Below are 18307 nucleotides of genomic sequence, written 5' to 3' on the forward strand. Positions count from 1 at the left end.
ACTGTGTTTGTATTTGGTTTTTGACCTTGTAGAATTATGTTTGATTTGTGAGGAATAATATTTGTTAAGATGATGAGAAGGTTAAATAAATGAGTGAGGCATGTGTATACCTATAGCATACAACTTTTTTTTTTAGTTTGACTGTAAGAGTGAGAATTTGAACTTCTAACCTTTTGATCGGGGATATATGCTTTAATCAATTGAGTTATGTTTGGATTAGCTATACATAAAGCAAATTTACAATAATAATCTATCACAAATCGCACGAGCTAGAAAAGTCTAATATTGCATTAACTTTAGTCTTACAATCTTGTAAATTCTTGCTACCATATATAGTTTGGACTTTGAAGGATGTTCAAACTAATCGAAATAAGATTTTTGAGACTCGAAAGATTCACTCTCAAAGTCTCGATCTCTTTGCATCAAATGTATGATTGCTTAATTTGACTACTATTCGTTCAAGTCATGAGCTAAGTGCTAAGATCACCGAGCGCAATAGAGACTTCACTAGGCATATTCATGCTATGTATGCATGTGCTACAACTCAACTTGTCCATTATTTTGGCCAACCACATTATCATTTCAACTCGTCTAAATCAACTTGCAAATTATATAAACGCTACTAAAAATGATAATGGTGGTTGTTTCACATACGGATGACAATGACCATCATGAACTTAAATAGTTTAGTGGTTAAGACATTAATTGTCCATCATCACATTTGTTGTAAAGAAAAAGAAAAAGAGCTGAAATTTTCAAATACTCATCCATGTACCAGGTTGGATGCTATGAAATTGAAAGTTTTTGTAATTATTTAACATAAAAAATAAGGTTATTCCTGCATGATTTAGTCCTTGAATTTCAAGTTAAATAAGGTTATTCCTATGATTTAGTCATTGAATTTCAAGTTATAATAATTTAGTCTATGTACTTTTAAATTGGTAACAATTTAGTTCAGTTTAAATTTTATAACAATTTGGTCCCACTATAAAAAATCTCATTAAAATTAAGTGTTGATTATTACGGATCGATTTGGTCTTTGTAATTTATAAATATATTTGGTTCTTCCTCAATTTGTTAATTTATATATATAAAAAACTCCATTAAATTTGAACAATATTTTTCACAATAACAACTAAACCATTACAAGATTAAATTAATGCATATTAAAATTCGGAGACTAAATTACTAACTATTTGAAAGTAGAATGACACTAATTATTATAAACTAAAATTTACAGACTAAGTCATTACTTCGTACGGGAGTAATATGTATTTTTTAAATAATAATAATATATTGACCCAATATTGAATATAAATCTTAAAACCATGTCATTGCCTCGTGATATTAATCGAGTAACAATCCATGCAAGCTACGAAAGTAAAGTAGAAGTTGAAAAATAGTGTAGTTGTGAAACGTGTCAGTCAATATGTAAGCGCACTGCGTTATCTCGCGTTCAACACTTCCAACTTCAACCCGAGACTCGTCTTCTCTTCATTTCGGAAATTTCAGGTTCCCGAAACGCTTCTTATATTTTACTTTTTGTTCGTCGATTCTCATCTCAACTTCCGGATTACGACAGTATTTTATCTTTTAATCTTCCATTTTCAGCTCCATCAATCTGTTTCTGTTCTCAAATGCTTTGCCGGATTCCGCTCCTGCTCCGGCGATTCCGTCCGATATTTCGGGATTAACATGGGTTTTCGGAGTTCATTAGTTATTGAGTAAGTTCGACCGAGAAACTACTTTTCAGCTGAATTTGATTTGCTTATTCTCCAACGTTATCGAAAGTTGAAGTTCTTTGATAATGATAAAACCTGTGTCCAGCTAGCTGGAAGTTTAGGAAGAACAAAGGAAATTTATATTTTGGGAAATTCTTTTGCGAATGTACTTTTGATCTTTGCTTAACTTAGTCCAGATCAATCAGGTCTACTTGAACTTCTTCTGCAGATGAAGTTTCCTTCTCTACTTTTCTTTGTCATTCATTTGGTTACTAAATATGAACTTCTTTTCTCAATTTTTGCCTCTTATCATTGTCATTTACAACAATGGTGATGCGCACTGGTTTATCTTCCCTTAAAGTTCAGCTTATCAGAATCATGACCTGGGGGGAATTTTTTGGAGAACTTGATCATATATTTGGTTAAGTTTCAACGGTTTCAAACTATGCATACTTTTACTGTTAATTGAGTCTGCATTGCCTTGGTGAAAATGTCGGATTTACAAATTTGCTCAGTTGTTCAGCGAAATGGTAGTGATTTGGTTGAAAAGTTGAATTCTTATTGTGGTGAAATCTTACTTGAGTTTATTTAATGGAACGAAGTGATTTCAATAGGTGAAGTGAAATCATAATCGAACGCAAGCAACAAAAAACTTGTATAAGAAACGGGGGCCACTGGCCACCAAACCTTGCACGCACACTGCCCAAAAAGCACAAGCTAGCTAAATTTTATTCTAAACATCTCGGGCATCAGAGCCATGTTTCATGATGTAAACACACACCTCGAGTTAAAAAATTCAGTCTAGAAATTGGATGAGCACGGTATAATAATTGATTAAACCATGCAACAATCTGGTGCTTAAGCATTATAGATATGAGTTGAGTGGAATTTGTTGACATGTAACGTGTTGACTGCATATTATCATAGTTGTACTTGTATGCTTTGTGATGTGCAATGCTAGAAGATATGAATAGTGTATATATATTTTATATACTAAGTGTCCAGCAACTTGTGTATACCTCGACTATTCTCACGGGACAACTACCTAATTCTACTACATTTGGTAGTCAAGGTAACTTATAGGATATTAAATCATAGATAGATGGTCACCTCAAATATAGTTGTATCTTTGTACGTATTTTTTTATGTACACTGATACTACTATATCTTAGAAATGGGCATTGGAAATATACAGAGCATGACATATATTAAACTATGTTGTGATGGAAGCTGATGATGTAAGAATTTGTTGAGATCCAGAGCTTTTGCATTTTTATTATTTTCTTAATCATGCAGACTTTTTTCCTTTGTAATTTTAATTGTTCATTTTTTGAAGGTGGAAATAATTTTGTTATTTGGTGCAGAATGCCAGCTCCGATTTTAGGTTTTTCTTGTTTCAGTTTGAAAGTAAATGTCCATGGAAATGATTGAAGTCATGATAATATCTAATACAATAAACTGGGAAATAAAATGGTCTCCTAAAAGCAATTTTAGTTGCATAGCATAATATTGTTATGTTACGTAATCTCAAATTGACTGAAAGCTTTCTTTGAATTCTTGGCCATCTTTTACATCGGTTGATTAATTGTAGTTGATTCATGTTATTTCAAGATTTCAGTGGATAAACCATACTCTTATCCCATTAATATGATTTGATTATTTTAACTATTATCTGTGTTTGATTCAAGAAGATTAGTCAGGTCATGAACATCTAATGTTGGAGCCTAAGGAGCCTCTCACGGATGTGCAATTCAAGGAAAAACGAGTAAGTGGGCTTGTGTGCACTGGTAGGCATGGCTTGTTTTGTTATGAAGGTTTTGGAGTTGGTTGAATTTCCTCTTAATAAGAAGTTAGTCACATTGCAGTGATGAGTATCTGAACATTTTAAACAGGGTTTGGTACCTTCCCGGGCTTCTGATCCTGGTTGGGCTCATGGAATTATGGTCAATGGGGGTCGCCAGAAGATTAAATGCAAATACTGCCATAAAGTTATGCTTGGGGGTGGCATATCCAGACTAAAGCAGCATCTGGCCGGGGAAAGGGGAAATGTAGCTCCATGTGAGGAAGTTCCAGAAGAAGTTAAGCTGCAGATTCAACAACTTCTAGGTTTTAAAGTTCTGGAGAAGCTGAAACGGCAGAAGAAAAGTAACAAGAACGCAGTACCATGCTTTCCAAGCAGGGAAGGAATAGATGATAGGGTACACTGGGTTCGGAATACTCGACGAGGCTGTTCCCAAAGAAAGGGAAAGGAGATATTAGAAGGAGGTACTAAGGAAGCAAAGAGGAAAAAGAAACAATTTTTTCCAACATCTTTTGTTACTCAACCCGATAACCATAATATTGCTCCAATAGGCATGGAACAAGCTGATATGGCTGTTGCCAGATTTATGTATCAAGCTGGTATACCAATTAGTGCCGTAAGCTCACAATATTTCCAAAAAATGGCTGATGCAATTGCTTCTGTAGGCCCCGGTTATAAGATGCCAACCTATCATTCTTTGATGGGTAAATTGCTTGACAGAAGCGCCCAGAATGCTGGGGAATATGTTGAAGAGTTGAGAAAGTCTTGGGAGGTTACCGGGTGCACAGTCCTGGTTGATAGGTGGATGGATAGAACTGGTTTTGTAGTAAACTTTTTTGTCTATTGTACCAAGGGTATCATGTTCCTTAAGTCTGTTGATTTATCCGAAGTTTCAGAATCACCGGAGGGCCTTCTAAATTTATTTGACAGCATTGTTCAAGAAGTTGGACTGAAGAATATAGTCAATTTTGTGACAGATACTTCTCCCTTGTTTAAAGCTGCAGGTATACTCTTGGTGGAAAAATACAAAACATTTTTCTTAACTGTTTGTGCTGCACACTGTTTGGAGTTAATCCTCGGGGAAATTGAGAAAATGGAAGAAGTAGAAGAGGTTGTTGGGAAAGCTAAAAGGATAGTTCAGTTCATATACAACAATGTTTGGGTCCTAAATTTGATAAAGAAGAGAATTGGTGGGAGAGAGATTATCCAGCTTGCATCTACAAGAATTTTCTCCATCTTTTTGACTCTGCATAACATTCTGTCTTTGAAAGATCATCTTCATCAGACGTTCACCAGTGGTGACTGGATGCAGTCAAATTTCTCGAAGCATGGAGCTGGACTTGAGGTGGCAAAGATTACTGCTGATCCACTCTTCTGGTCGAAGTGTGATCATGTTACAACGGGAACAAAGCCTTTACTTTCTGTGTTGCAATTTCTTGAATCAGAGGAGAAGCCATCTGCTGGATTTATATACGATGCATTTGAAAAAGCAAAGAACAGTGTCATGCTTGCTTTTAACGAGAAGGAATCTGATTACTCGCCATTTCTGAAAGCTATTGACCATGTTTTGCAGAAGGAATTTCAGAGCCCACTTCACGTGGCTGCATATTACCTCAATCCATCAATATTCTACAGTCCTACATTCTTATCCAGCAAAGTAATTCAAAAGGGTTTACTTGATTGTATTGAAGCCTTAGAGCCAGACATAACATCTCAGGTTATGAGCAACATAAATTTCTATGAGGAAGCCGTTGGAGATTTTGGGCGGTCGGTGGCATTACATGGTCGAGAATCATTGGCCCCAGGTTACCTTCTTCCTAATATGCTTTCATGATATAACATTCTAACTATTAACATCTGTTCTGTTTTATTTTAGCTACTTGGTGGTCATTGTATGGAACTGATTACCCAGATTTACAACGGTTAGCCGTCAGGATATTGAGTCAGACTTGCAGCATTATACAATGTCGTAAAAGCAAGAGCATGTTCAAAAATGTCCATTTAAAGAAGAACCGACTAGAAAGGCAGAAGATGAATGACCTTGAATTTGTTCATTATAACTTGCGACTCCAGGAAAGGTAACTTGGACTATTTTGCTTCCATTTTTTTTCAGATGTTTATCCTTTGAAAGTGTTGGCAAGACTACTTTGCTTCAACTATGTCCTTCTTCTTGGTGCCTCTTTTCAAAAGATATTTTGTAATTATGAGCTAAAATTGGGAAGCCTTTCTGTAACCCTTTGGCACTGTGGGATATCTCATCTCCCCTTCTCATACATGCTCTCTTGATTAATACTATTCTTATAAAAGAAAAAAGAGTGGGTTTCATGAACAACTAATATTACATTATATATCCTTGTTGTACTTCTTCTTCCGTATAGCTATATGGACTAGGTATAGAATCATTCTTCTTTGAACCGTAATGCAAAATTGCAACATTCACTAATTATGTCCTTATTGTGCCCTTGAATTAATTTAGTGGAAAAGATAAAATTCAATCTCTCCAGAAGAATTGGGGTAAGGATTTGTATGCTTTGAATAAAAAATGATAGAATTTTCTTTATATTCTTCCATTTGTGCTCAAGCAGGAGACTGGAGATTGGTAAAGAAAGGTGCTCAATATGTGCACTTGATCCTGTTTGTTTGGAAGCCATTGATGTGATGATGGAAGATTGGTTGGCGGATGTTGAGGTAATGGAAGATGAGCACAAGAGGTGGATGAATGTGAAGGTCACTAGTCAGGAAACCTCGGTGGAACATAAATTTTCCAATGTGAATAGTTGTATTGACAACACAGATGAGAGAGCCAGCGAGGACACAATAGATACAGATGGTAATGATTTGTAGGCTCTGCTTTGTTCTAAAGCAGTTGATTACCTCATCAAGAAATAATTAGTTCATGAATGCTCTAATTCTCTTCTATAATCTGCTAAATGTACGTAGTATCTAATTTCCATCAGATATAGAACCTTGTTCAATTGAGGGAGTTAAAAAAAGGAAATAAATTTGTTTTTGTCAAACAGTTGCAAGAATTAGGCTCTATACACATTTATTTTCTGGAAAAGAAACTAGATCCCAATTTGGAAGAGCTCAATTGAAGTCCAAATTAATGATACTATCCATCAATAGATATAAGGAGCTGATGCAGGTCCAACTGTACGAGATTGTAGGTTAGGAAGTCAAAGGAAATTCAAATTCGAAGTGGTTGTTGTTATTTGTTAAGGATAATCTGTGGAAAAATCGATGGTTGAAAATGTATCCCTTGTTCAATTTGGTTATTTTGATGTTTGCTGAACGAAGTTCTTGAATGATTTGCTTTGACAGTAATGAAATATATTATGAAAATATAGCTTCAAGTGTCAAAATTTAAGAAAATTTGAGGTTTGAGATTAAAAAAAAAAAAAAAACTTCTGAAGTTTTTCTCGTATTCCATAAAGAGAGTCAAAATTATTGAATTTCTTTCAAATAGTTGAATGTATAATACTTCCGCTGCCCCTTGTTACTGATAATATATTTTCTGCAATGGACACATAATTTAGAAATTAAATCTAGATCTGTTGCTGAAATGCTGATGGTGTACGTCGGAAGTTCAACATTTATTGGCGAAGAGAAGACAGGACAACATCTTGGAGGGAGCTGTCTCTCTGCATGGCAGCTTTGAACTCATCGAAGGTAACCTTTCCATCACTGTTGGCATCCATCAGATCAAATATTTCATCTAATTTCCCGGGTTCTGTGATGTCCACTGGGAGGCAATCATCAGGCAAAGCCTGCTCAAAATTATGAAGGTCATTGTGCTTAAAGAAACTACATATAAAGCATACTACCAAGTACCAAGAACGAAATAAAAATCAAGGGGGCATTACTCTCAGCATTGATGCCACTTCTTCCTTTGTGATGCACCCGGATCGATCTGCGTCATACATCTATCAACCAAATATAATAAACATTAAAGCTTTGTGGTTGCCTTATCCTCTGCAGAGTAGTGAATTCAGTAACAATATTTTTTTTGTGCAGAATATTCTTGGCGACGAGGTTCTTGCTCCTCCAGACGTGAGTTGTAAATACAGGATAATATAACATAATAAGAATACAGTGTCTAAATATGTATGTTACTCCATATTAGTTTATATATATTTTTTGTACAATACCGTACAGATATATGTGTTTAAGCATATGTAAATTTGTGTTTGATAGCTGACTCTTGCAATCCATTTTCATTTTAGGAGATAATGAACGAAAACTGGATATTTTAGTTTAGCTGTTCTGAAAGTTATAAAGTTGTCTTTCTTATTAACATACAAAAGGCAATAGAAAAGGCAGCCAAGGTGAATACCTTTTCGAAGGTGCTCACCACGACTGACCATTGGGTGCAGACAATTTACGTTTTTGGAGGCCATGACACAATGTTGCATTGAAAACACTTGGAAATTTTGGGGAAGGGGAAGATTTGGATGAGACTGGCATCCTGTAAGGGTTTGATGACAAATTTCTTCATCCTTCATGACATATTAAGGTCAGTTTCATGCTCTATTATCCAACGTAATTATGAATCTTAGTTTTGGAAAGATTATTTTCTCTGCATAAATTAGGGAAGGGGAAGTCTTCAGGGGAGGGAGGCTCAGTATAGGAAACAGAAGAAGGAATGAAGTCAATCACTCTCTTTAGCACAAAGTTAACTACATTTTGTATCCCCTTGTATATTTTTTTTTTCATTTCTCTAAATGAAAACTTGGTTTCTTATGAGTGAAAGAAAGTTAACTCCAGTGAATATGACCAGTTCCAAAGAGAAAAAAAGGTTGAAACTAGAGTCCTGGTTTGAGAGTCGAACTTGTTCCTATAACTCAACTAGAAGTCCTTGGTTTTTCTTTTTCGAATGATTTTTTTCCTTGTTGAAGTATTTCAATATTCAATCAAGTGTCAGTTTTCGGGTTTCATTCAAGATTTGATGCAACTCTAATGTGACTTGAGGTGTAATATGTGGGCTACAGTGGATTCATATCCACTAGGTAATAGACTCTGCAACTTTAATGTTCTCTAGGAATGTCGTGTATGTCTGCATTGTACCTATGGTGTACTTTTGTAATTGAATACGCACCTGAAAACACAGGCGAAGAGCATCGTCACCTCGTGAGTTTCTAAGGCTCGAAAAGCCACAGAGAATCTCACGCATGTCAACTGTTCCATCTCGATTATCATCAAAGAGGTAAAAAATGCGAGGTGCAAGAGGGAGAAGTGAAGACATATTCATTGCTTTCAGCACTTCTTCGAATTCAGAAAGAGTGGCATTGTCACCTTTTGCACATCTGCGTATTGCAAGGTAAGGTATGCAAATTCATCAAATTCTTAAAAATCCTACTAGGCAAGTTAGCTTGTTCACCAAATCATTTCTCATGAATTTTAGTCTAATAAGGTTATTAGGTTAGTGTGCCATTAGAAAGCAATAACTTAAATATGCATGGCCAATAACTTTCAGCAGCCTATGTTTTTAAGCCATTGTTATTTACAGTAGTAAGGTTGAAATTTGAATTGGTTATATATGACAACTTACATTTTCTTGAAATGAAGTCTGAGATTTTCGACTTCCTCAGGTGTGAGATCATAAGACCCTAATAAAGATCTTAGCTTCTTTGTCCTCAAAAAAATTGTGCTGCTCCATACGCTAGCTATCGCTGCAGCTCTAAGCTTGCGTCGGGCATTGAAACTCTTGAGTCGTGATACAATCTCAGCATCCATTTGATCCTGCTTGGCTGAATTGCCCGTGACCCATGGATGCTCTAGAAGCTGTTTTCATGACATTTGTAAGACCAACAGGGCATTTCAGCAAATTACTGGAAAGGAATTCATCTTGAAAATCCTGTCTCTAGATTGATGTGATATGTGCAATGGAATGAATGAAACTCCTGATCATCCTTTTTCCTTTTTAATTTGAAGTTGCCTTTCCTAGAAGGAATAAGGACTTGTGGGCTTTCGATTTAAGTTTGGATTGAATGAGATAGGGGTTGTTCCAAGGCATTTGGTGGATGGGCTGGAGTTTGGGATTTCACTATTAGTTTTTATAGTTTGCATCCATGGTCACTGATAAAATCTCGATTCTATTATTTATGTTCAGAGAGGAATTACAAGGGTCAAGGGAGATTTCGACAGCTCTCTATCCTCTCCACACTAAATCCTACCAAAAACCAAACAAAAGATGCCCTTACGTCACACTCCCAACCCACATATACTGTATACTACTAATTACCATAATGCCTATCTAACTCGGGCCCATTGCTCTAATAGGATTCCCCCACGTCCCACTTACCTCAGCCGCTCTCCCCCTCTCCTCCTCTTTCTAGAATATATTCCTCTCAGTTACATGAATATACTTGGCTGCAGATGCTTTACATTCAGATTTATGTGTGTTTTCTGTGTTGTTGCGGGGGTGGGGTTACCAGTTACCTCCTGGATTTCATACCTCTTGGGCACTGGGTCTCCCCTGAGGATCAACTGTCAGCAGACTTGAAATCAGTTGTCTAGCTGAAGAAGAAATGGTCTTCCAAGTTTTCTCATGGAAACTGTAGTCTCCCTGTATTCACCCAGAAAGTCACCAAAAAAAGAGAACATTTTCTTTCTTTTTCTGATCAAAGTAAAAAAATCTGAATTACAAGTTTATAGATTTGAAAACATAATTGCAGACCACTTACAGCCATTATTAACTCCTGCTTTTGCCGATTGGATTGAGCTGTAAATGGTGGGTACCTATGCAAAGAAACTTGTTTGAGTTCACTTTATTTTCCACAGCAAGCTGCAGAATTATGAAACTTTGACCTGAATTTATTTATGTTATATATATATTTATATTTTTTGCAGGTTATTGAAAGGAAACTCCATTACATACCCAGAGAGAAGAATGTACAAAATCACTCCCAGAGACCACATATCACTTTTGGAGGTAATACTTCCCTGGGAAAGAGCTTCTGGTGAGACATAATCTATGGAACCAAACAATCCAACAACTGGGTCAGTGAATTCCTCCACAGAACTTAACCCGAAGTCCATGATTTTCAAGGCGGAGTCCCGACTTTCGTCGAGGAAGAGACAGTTTTCAGGTTTCAAGTCCCTGTGAATGATATTAGCCTGATGGAGAGCCTTCAAACCACTGGCAATCTGTCTCACAACCGCAGCAGCTTTCGCTTCGGTGTGCCTCGTCTGCGCCACAATCCTGTCAAAAAGCTCACCTCCAGAACAGAGCTCCAACACCAGGTGAACCCCATTCGAGTCCTCATACACGTCGTAAAGGTCGATCACATTCTCATGGGGGGAGACGTTTTCAACTATCTTCCTCATGACCAAAATTTCATTTGTTAGCAAAGCATCAGAAATCATAGATTTCCTTGTTGGAACCATGGAAGCCATGCTCCTCAGGGCACTACGATTTGGTGGAAATCCTGAGAAACTTGATGCTCCAATCCTTCTTAGTGTCTTAATGGCTACTTCTCTTCTCTCTCTCCTGGATTTACTGATACCTCTTCTGACTACTGAAAATCCTCCTCTCCCTAAAACATCTGAAATCTCGTACTCGTCGGAGAGTTTCCGAGCTTGCTGTATCATTGTTGCTGGAAAAGTGGCCAGAAGAGGGAGAAGGGAGGAAAAAGAAAGAGGAATCTGAGAATATTAGGTGGAAGAAAGCAGCTGAGGAAGAGGACAAGACCGAGGGAAGGGAGTTCTGAAATGAGGAACTTTCATAAGCTTTGTAGTGAGCAGTTGTGGATTGGTTGTTAATGGAATTTTTCATTAGAAAAATGAGTCAATTTGTGGGAATAAACTAAGGAGAGTAGAAGTTGAGCAAGAAAGACAGACATAGACAAAGTCAAATTTGAACTTTGTATAGAAGCTCTCTCTTTCTCTCTCCCCTTTCTTCATACTTTGTTCTCTCTCTCCTCTGAAAGTTGCCCTTTATAACCGCGTTTTCCGTTAAAAGTCAACCAATGTTCTCCTCCCTTCCCTTCTGGCCTTATTTATCAAGGTGTGAATATCAAACTTCAAACTTATTTCATACGAAGAGATATAAATGGGGAGGAAACAACCATGCAGGGATTTGAACATACGACCTTCCGCTTTGATACCATGTTAAAAATGAATAAACAACCATTCAATCCAAAAACTCAAACTAATAGGTTGGGTAAATTTAATTCATTCATATGATTCAAAAATTATCTTTATACAAATTTCAGATCAGTTAAGATCGGGATCTTAAACAGTGCTTTGAACACCTATTTACTTGAAAAAGTTTGATGGGTGGTTGAAGTTTAACTACTCCATCCAACATACATAGAAAAGGAATATTAAGGTAACATTTAAGAATATTACTTTACATTGGACCCACTTAATTAGAAAATTAAAATAGTTTCTATTCGATTAAAGGGTCTAAGTATGTAAGATGAGGTGGATATTTAATATTAAAAACACACTCATTCATAGGAAATAATGTTTTTTATGCTAACATTTTTTTTATATTTAATATCGTTAGTTATTATTATTATTTTTTTTAGAAAAATGTCATTAGTGCTTTCAAATTATGGCTTAAAGATACAAATCTTTAACTAAATATTTGATTATATTTTTTCTGATATGTTTAGAGTGGTAGAAATTCTTGGAACATTAAGGAATATTTTTTTTTTCTTTTTCCTTCTCTTTTTCTTATTTGAACTTCCAACTTGTAGGGAGATTGGAGACAAATAATACTTTGATTAGTGTAGCTATGTTTATGTTGACAAAAAATATCGATTTCTTTTTTTTTCTTTTTTTAGAAGAATAGTATATTTTTCCAACACTAAATTATATATTCAATGTATAGGAAATATATATATTCTCCCTCCCCTAAAATCTTTGTTTGATTTATACTCCGCAGCCTCTAACTAAGACCACAAAATTTACAACTCAAAAAACACATTCATGTTCCAATAAAATTAACTCCCACAAATGAAAAATTCAACAACAAAATGTTTGTTCATTTGTGTTCTTGGTTCCTTGTTTCTACCTGACGAGTATTTTACAAGAGTTGGGACAAATTTTGTAAAAATCCCAAATTTTTGTCGAAAAAAGAAAAGACCGAGTACGGTTGGAAATGATTTACTTTGGAGGTGATTGAAGGTTAAAAAAATCTTTTTAAGCGTTTAAAATTTTTTAATTATTTTTACATTTCTCTCTCTTAATTGTTAAATATTTAATTTTGTCAGTTTTTTAATTATTTTTACATTTCTCTCTCTTAATTGTTAAATATTTAACATTGTTGGGAAAGAATTCTTTTTTAACTTTAAGAGCCAAGTTTAAAGATATCTATTTTAGTCTTAAAAGTTTTTTAAAATAGCAAGTTTGATCCTAAACTTTAATAAAAAATATATTTTTTAGTTTCTAAATTATAAAAAAGAAAAACAATTATTTTGATCATAGTTATCATCACACCACTACCATCCGATGGCTTAACAATAATTGGCACCGAGTTCAAACTCCCATATCTCTAATTTGACGTACGTTCACTCAATATTTCTCAACCAATTGATGTGATTGAAATTTGTACCCAGCCATATTATCCATGTTTATTTGTTTTTTTTCCTAAAAAAGCATATTTACCCTTTTGTAAAAGGAAATAATGGTAAAATCCAAAATGATTTTATAGACTAAATAAATACTTTTTAGAGACCAAAATAGATCCAAACTAATCTTTTTCCTTAGAAGGTATTAAATTTCAACGTGTTGACATTATGTGGGTAAATCAACATTTTCATAGAATCACAAATAAATCCACAAAATATAAAAAATATCAACAAAATAGACCACTTTTACTCATTTAAAAAAGATAAAGTCTTTATTTTTTTGTTAACTTAAATATTTGTTCAAATTTTTCAAAAAATATCGACATTTCCATCAAATTTAAACATTTAAAACCTTGTGCTGATCTATATTAAATTTCATATTACAACATAAATAAGAAGTAAGATCTGTGTGTGGATTAAAAAGTAAAAACAATCTTTTAAAGAGGGGTAAGAAATCAAACAAAACAATACAAATGAGAAAGGTCAAAAGAAATCTTATTGAAAATCGTTCAGAATCCGTTTGATATTCCATTATGCAAATATTCCAAAAAGAAAAGACCAGCAAGAACATTCAAGTGAAATTCAAGTGCATGAACATGAACAAGGAATTTGAGCAACAAAATGCTCATCAAAAAGGAAATTTGGCATCCATTAGTTTAAGAAAGTAATCAATAATTAACATAAAACCACATTCTAAAAGCAACAGCTATTTTCATTCATTACTAAAAGTTACCCAGAAATACACTATTAATTGAGAGCTTAAGATTCCTCAATCAGTGACCTTGTTTTTTTTAACCTACTATGTAAAAACGTCTTTAATGTATGTAGCTGCAGAACATCTAAATACACAACACATATATATAAATTATATAGTAAGCAACTAGCATATAGACAGGAAGAAGATTTCACCTTCTTTAGGGCATGAAGATGGCCTTCCTCCTCCCTCTGAAAATATATTTACTTCCGATCATCGGAGCCATCAATGCGAGTTGTCTCATTTTTTGCTTCAGAGATACCACAAGGGTGTATCTTGCTTGGGCAATGGCGGGTCGACTGCATAATCAATGGATGCCAAGTTAAATGGAGAACCGAATCTGAAGTCTGCGATGTTATCGTTGGGATACATGCCGAATGGAGAATCGAATGCCTTGTACTCCTCAAATGGGACTTTTGTTGAAGAAAAATCAGGGTGCTGCTGGATTGGCATGCTAGTTCCTACCATTGCTGCTCCTTGGCAATACAAGTTATCATCGACTTGAAGTTGGAATTTCTGCAGCTGTGTGTTGTGATGATCCTCTCTAGCTTCGACAACGTTACCAGAATTCAAAGCTTTGTCATGTTGAAGGTTAGAATCGTAGAAGCTCAGAAGGTCAGAAATCATTTTCTGGCCATCTTCCGGAAGTCCAAGTCCTGAAACTCTGAAGGGTGGATGATTCTGGTTCATTGGCCGAGAAGGTGGCTTAGAGTGGTTGAAGGATGGAGGAACTGGAGATGATTTGTCATCGTTGGTTTGAAAGCTCGGCATGCCAAATATGTGGGAAGAATCACTCCTAAATGGGCAATTCAACTGGTGGTTGTTTCTTGAAGTCCTGTCGAGAAACCCGAGGCGCTGACTGTTATAAGGGCATTGAGAATACTCGCAAGTATATATCTTCTGATTCATCATTGTATTCGACTCATCAGTCAACTGCTTTCTCTTTTGAATAAAGTCTGAATTGTTCTCCATGAATTCTTCCTTAATCTGAGGTCCCAATGGTGGCATCATAAGCCTCTCTCTAGCTCCAGAAGCCCCCATATTAAAGAAACTGAGATCGTGCGGTTTGTTTTCCTCTGCTTCGACATGGGGTTCATCTTCTATTCCTTCAACATCGTAATCACTAGTGTCACTGATTAAAAGAGATCCACTCCCGCAAATCGCCACAGGTGGGCATTTATCGGGATACAATTTCCTGGCCAGTGCTTCTTCCTGGTTTACAATGGCCAGCCATGTAGCACTCTCCTTGGCAGTCATTTTGTCTTGCAAACATTTAGACTGACGAACAAGCTTGCGAATTTTGGCAATGTCGGGAGACATGTGCTTAATCACAGCAGTGAGAACACTGACTTTCCAAGCCTTTTTCAGATCATGGGGCTTCTTATAAGGGGGAGGCCCCTGGTCCTTGGGTAATCCCAATTCAGGCCACCATTCTTCGTTTCCAGTGGGCCACCACGGTGGGGAAGCTCCCTTCTCCAATGGAAAACGCCTCTGCGGTGGATCACAGTGCTGCATCAGAGCCGACAAAAGTGATCCAAGGGTTGTGTCTTGGAGTTCTTGTAAAGTGTGAGGTGTGGATGTCACTGTATTGCAGTCATCGTTCTTCCCAGGAATTGCATGGTCAGCTTGATATTTAGCAATGGCTGCAGGGCCATTTCTATCGAACCTGACTTTCTCTTTCCACCAGGCACGAAGATTATCAGAAGCTCCACTGACTGGCTTTCCTTTCTCGGGAATGATCCCGTAAACGAAACCTTGAGCTTTACAAACCTCCATCATTTTCAACATATATTTCAGGATACCATCTTGAGCTCGAGACATCTTCTTCCTTCGGGCCTGTTCCTGGGACTGACGCTGCTTTGAATTATCAGTCCCTTCCTTCTCTTTGTTTTGTTCTTTGAGCCGCCTCAAAAGCATTCGGTCTCTCCACATCCTTCTCTCAAGCTCATCAACATCCATCTCTTCATCACTATAATCTTCCTCCAAAGTGGCCTCAGGTTCATGCTCCCGAGCCATCTCTTGTTCACCAGGAGGTGCCGAAAAATAGTCAAGATTTCGGCAAAATCCAATATCTTCAAAGATTCCCATGGAGTTCATCATTGAAATAAATATACCACAGTTACAAACCAATTAATTAAGCCCCAGTATCTTCGTCTTCAAACCACTTGCTGGTGGATGGATTAATCTCTTATCTAAGCAGTGTTCAAAGAAAATGATGGTCGCAGTAGTCTTAGGATCCACAAAATTCCAAGTTCTGGCGAAACATCCCAGAAAATTGATTATTCATGATATCCTGTCCAAAAATTAACAACTCAATAGTTGGTTAAAAACTTAAATATAATCCTATAATACCTCAAGAAGCACGATTACTTTGAGTTCGTTACGGCTCCAATACTTTTAAAAATAATAATAATAATAAAAAAGTCAAACTCATCAGATGAATTAAATAAAAGAAACGAAGCGTAGAAGAAACACATAGCTATATGCACAAGCGAATTAAACCCATAAATTGAATATTTTTAAGAATGGAAAAAAAAAACATTCATACTTGAGGAGAAATCGTCATTAAATCGTCATTTCCTCACTAATTAAAAAAAAAAAAAGAAGAAGATTAAAATATATTAAATAAGAGAAAAAAATCAGAAGATAATATAAAATAAATCCAAGAACTAATTATCATGAGATGTATTTTCAACGTCACAAAAGAAAAATTAACGCGAACATCAGATTGCAAGTAATTCGAGTGTTCCTGGTTATTCGCTTCAAATCCATACCCTTAACACTGAAATTTGAAACTCTGCGTGTAAGTAACGCCACGTTCGATCCGCGTATTATCTTCGCGAAAGAATTTCCAGCAAATTTCTCCATCTCTAAAGCAAAACTAAGCTAACCTTTACGACCTAACAAAGAGATAGAGTTACGAGTCGACATGAATTCCTATTCACGCCTACTGAAATGATCTGTTTAAGTGACATAAGAAGAAGACCTCAGCCGTCTTTGGATCGAGAAACTCGGAATCAATCAAATCTCCTCCCCGAAAAAAATAGAAAAACGACGACATTCAACAAATAACGTAAGGATCAAAGCGTTGAAGAAGAGAACAAGTTGCAGAACTCGCAAAGAAAGACAGCAGAAGAATAGCAAACGAAACGCCTATACCTAGAAAAAAAAAACGCATATCACAGTAAATTACAAACAATTCAGAAGAATCAAAAACCTCCAACCGCGAACTCCGGCCTCAACAACAGCAGCAGGAGATCAACACAAACAAAACTAAAACAACTCATTAGAAAAACCAGGCACCAACAAATTCGATTGAAAAACGAAAACACTCCGCAATTCCAAGCTCCATTAATCAAATTCAATTATCAACACAATTAACCAGAAACAAAAGAAATTGTACGAGAACGAACACCATGCTACCGTTGCCGAGATTTTTACCTGACCTTCCGTAAGCCATTGAAAGTCTTCCTCCGAACTCTGACCTCTCCACTGAATCTCTCAGAACACAGAGAAACGAAGTGACGGTGCTGAGGCTTTTGTTGTTATCCTCTCCTCTGAAACTAGAGAGAGAAAGAGAAAGAGGAGAGAGAGAGAGAAAATGGTGGGGCCTCAAATGCAAAAGACAAACAGTAAAATCCCAGGGGGAAGGAGGAGACTTAACACGATCTCCAGTATTTAACCCTGGTTGAGTTAACTCTTCTAACCGCGGTTAAATCCCTTGGGGGCTGCCGTTTGGACTTTTGCATGTGAGGCTATTTTCCCCTGTTTTGTTCTCATACTAAAATCCATGCTCTCGCCTCTCACCTTCCGACGCGTGTCCTCCTTTAGTTCTAATTATTTAAAAAAAATTCCATTTTTTGATTAAACGTGCGAGGCGAGGCGACCCTTCGTGCTTCAAATTATTAATAAAAGGTACCCTTTGGCTTCTACACACCCAGCCCAATTATTAATTTTAATTAATTTCCTTCGTTAAATAAATAATATTGGCTTATTTGGAAAGTAATAATATTTGTAATTAAAATTATATAAAATATAGTGTGAACTTTTTATAAGTGTACGATAAAAATACTCTTTTACCCGCAAATAATGATATCTCCAGCATACCAAAACTAGCTGTCACTCAAGAGATGTAACGATTGATACATAGAATAATTTTTTATTTGATTGATAATCATATAAAGCGGAAGAGATTTTTGTCATTTGCATCAAGCTCAAAAATTGATTGTTAGCATACTCGATCAAACGGGTGATTTTCTCACCTCCTACAGATCCCATACTACCCCTAAACTGAAAATCCATAACCCCAATGGTTGGGTTGAAAGGGTAGTTTTGTCAAAATGGGTTAAATATTATCTTTGTAGATGTCAAAATTTTATTTTTATATTTTCTGAAGTGATTCTAACGCTCTGACGTGGGATTGAAAAAAATTCAACCAAACGTTTATTGCATGAAA

At 36.1% G+C, this 18307-nt stretch overlaps 3 protein-coding genes across 5 annotated transcripts; 1 reads left to right on the forward strand and 2 right to left on the reverse strand.

Moving 5' to 3' along the window:
- The first annotated feature begins 1371 nt into the window (after window positions 1-1371).
- On the forward strand, window positions 1372-7715 carry LOC111006240 (uncharacterized). Its single transcript, XM_022278032.2, has 8 exons — window positions 1372-1512; window positions 1612-1724; window positions 3413-3486; window positions 3614-5327; window positions 5399-5600; window positions 6108-6352; window positions 7072-7191; window positions 7537-7715. Exons 3-7 carry the CDS (start codon window positions 3436-3438, stop codon window positions 7089-7091), a joined length of 2232 nt encoding a protein of 743 aa, XP_022133724.1. The 5' UTR covers window positions 1372-1512; window positions 1612-1724; window positions 3413-3435; the 3' UTR covers window positions 7092-7191; window positions 7537-7715.
- Window positions 6945-11112, reverse strand: LOC111006241 (calcium and calcium/calmodulin-dependent serine/threonine-protein kinase). Its single transcript, XM_022278035.2, has 7 exons — window positions 10400-11112; window positions 10206-10260; window positions 9977-10087; window positions 9071-9303; window positions 8618-8825; window positions 7386-7445; window positions 6945-7289 (listed from the first exon to the last, which is right to left on the reverse strand). Exons 1-7 carry the CDS (start codon window positions 11110-11112, stop codon window positions 7116-7118), a joined length of 1554 nt encoding a protein of 517 aa, XP_022133727.1. The 3' UTR covers window positions 6945-7115.
- A 2676-nt stretch (window positions 11113-13788) lies between these two features.
- Window positions 13789-17485, reverse strand: LOC111006261 (ETHYLENE INSENSITIVE 3-like 1 protein). Of its 3 annotated transcripts, none has more exons than XM_022278083.2 (2): window positions 17298-17485; window positions 13789-16144 (listed from the first exon to the last, which is right to left on the reverse strand). In XM_022278083.2, exon 2 carries the CDS (start codon window positions 15949-15951, stop codon window positions 14104-14106), a length of 1848 nt encoding a protein of 615 aa, XP_022133775.1. In that variant the 5' UTR covers window positions 15952-16144; window positions 17298-17485; the 3' UTR covers window positions 13789-14103. The 3 variants fall into 3 exon arrangements, with proteins under 3 accessions (XP_022133775.1, XP_022133774.1, XP_022133776.1); XM_022278082.2 differs by having other exon boundaries at window positions 17293-17485; XM_022278084.2 differs by lacking the exon at window positions 17298-17485 and adding an exon at window positions 16626-16751.
- Window positions 17486-18307: the final 822 nt, after the last annotated feature.

Source organism: Momordica charantia, assembly GCF_013281855.1.
Source record: "Momordica charantia cultivar OHB3-1 chromosome 4 unlocalized genomic scaffold, Mcharantia_2.0 BLBB01000004.1, whole genome shotgun sequence".
Classification (NCBI taxonomy): domain Eukaryota; kingdom Viridiplantae; phylum Streptophyta; class Magnoliopsida; order Cucurbitales; family Cucurbitaceae; genus Momordica; species Momordica charantia.

What these genes read in the sequence shown, in the direction of transcription:
- LOC111006261 (XM_022278083.2), bottom strand. Translation starts at nt 15,951, where the DNA reads ATGATGAACTCCATGGGAATCTTTGAAGATATTGGATTTTGCCGAAAT.
- LOC111006240 (XM_022278032.2), top strand. Translation starts at nt 3,436, where the DNA reads ATGTTGGAGCCTAAGGAGCCTCTCACGGATGTGCAATTCAAGGAAAAA. An exon ending in TGCAATTCAAGGAAAAACGA is followed by an intron (nt 3,487 to 3,613) that starts GTAAGTGGGCTT and finishes CATTTTAAACAG; the next exon opens with GGTTTGGTACCTTCCCGGGC. An exon ending in TCGAGAATCATTGGCCCCAG is followed by an intron (nt 5,328 to 5,398) that starts GTTACCTTCTTC and finishes GTTTTATTTTAG; the next exon opens with CTACTTGGTGGTCATTGTAT.
- LOC111006241 (XM_022278035.2), bottom strand. Translation starts at nt 11,112, where the DNA reads ATGATACAGCAAGCTCGGAAACTCTCCGACGAGTACGAGATTTCAGAT. An exon ending in TTGTACATTCTTCTCTCTGG is followed by an intron (nt 10,261 to 10,399) that starts GTATGTAATGGA and finishes TTCTTTGCATAG; the next exon opens with GTACCCACCATTTACAGCTC. An exon ending in CTCTTCGCCTGTGTTTTCAG is followed by an intron (nt 7,446 to 8,617) that starts GTGCGTATTCAA and finishes TTTGGTTGATAG; the next exon opens with ATGTATGACGCAGATCGATC.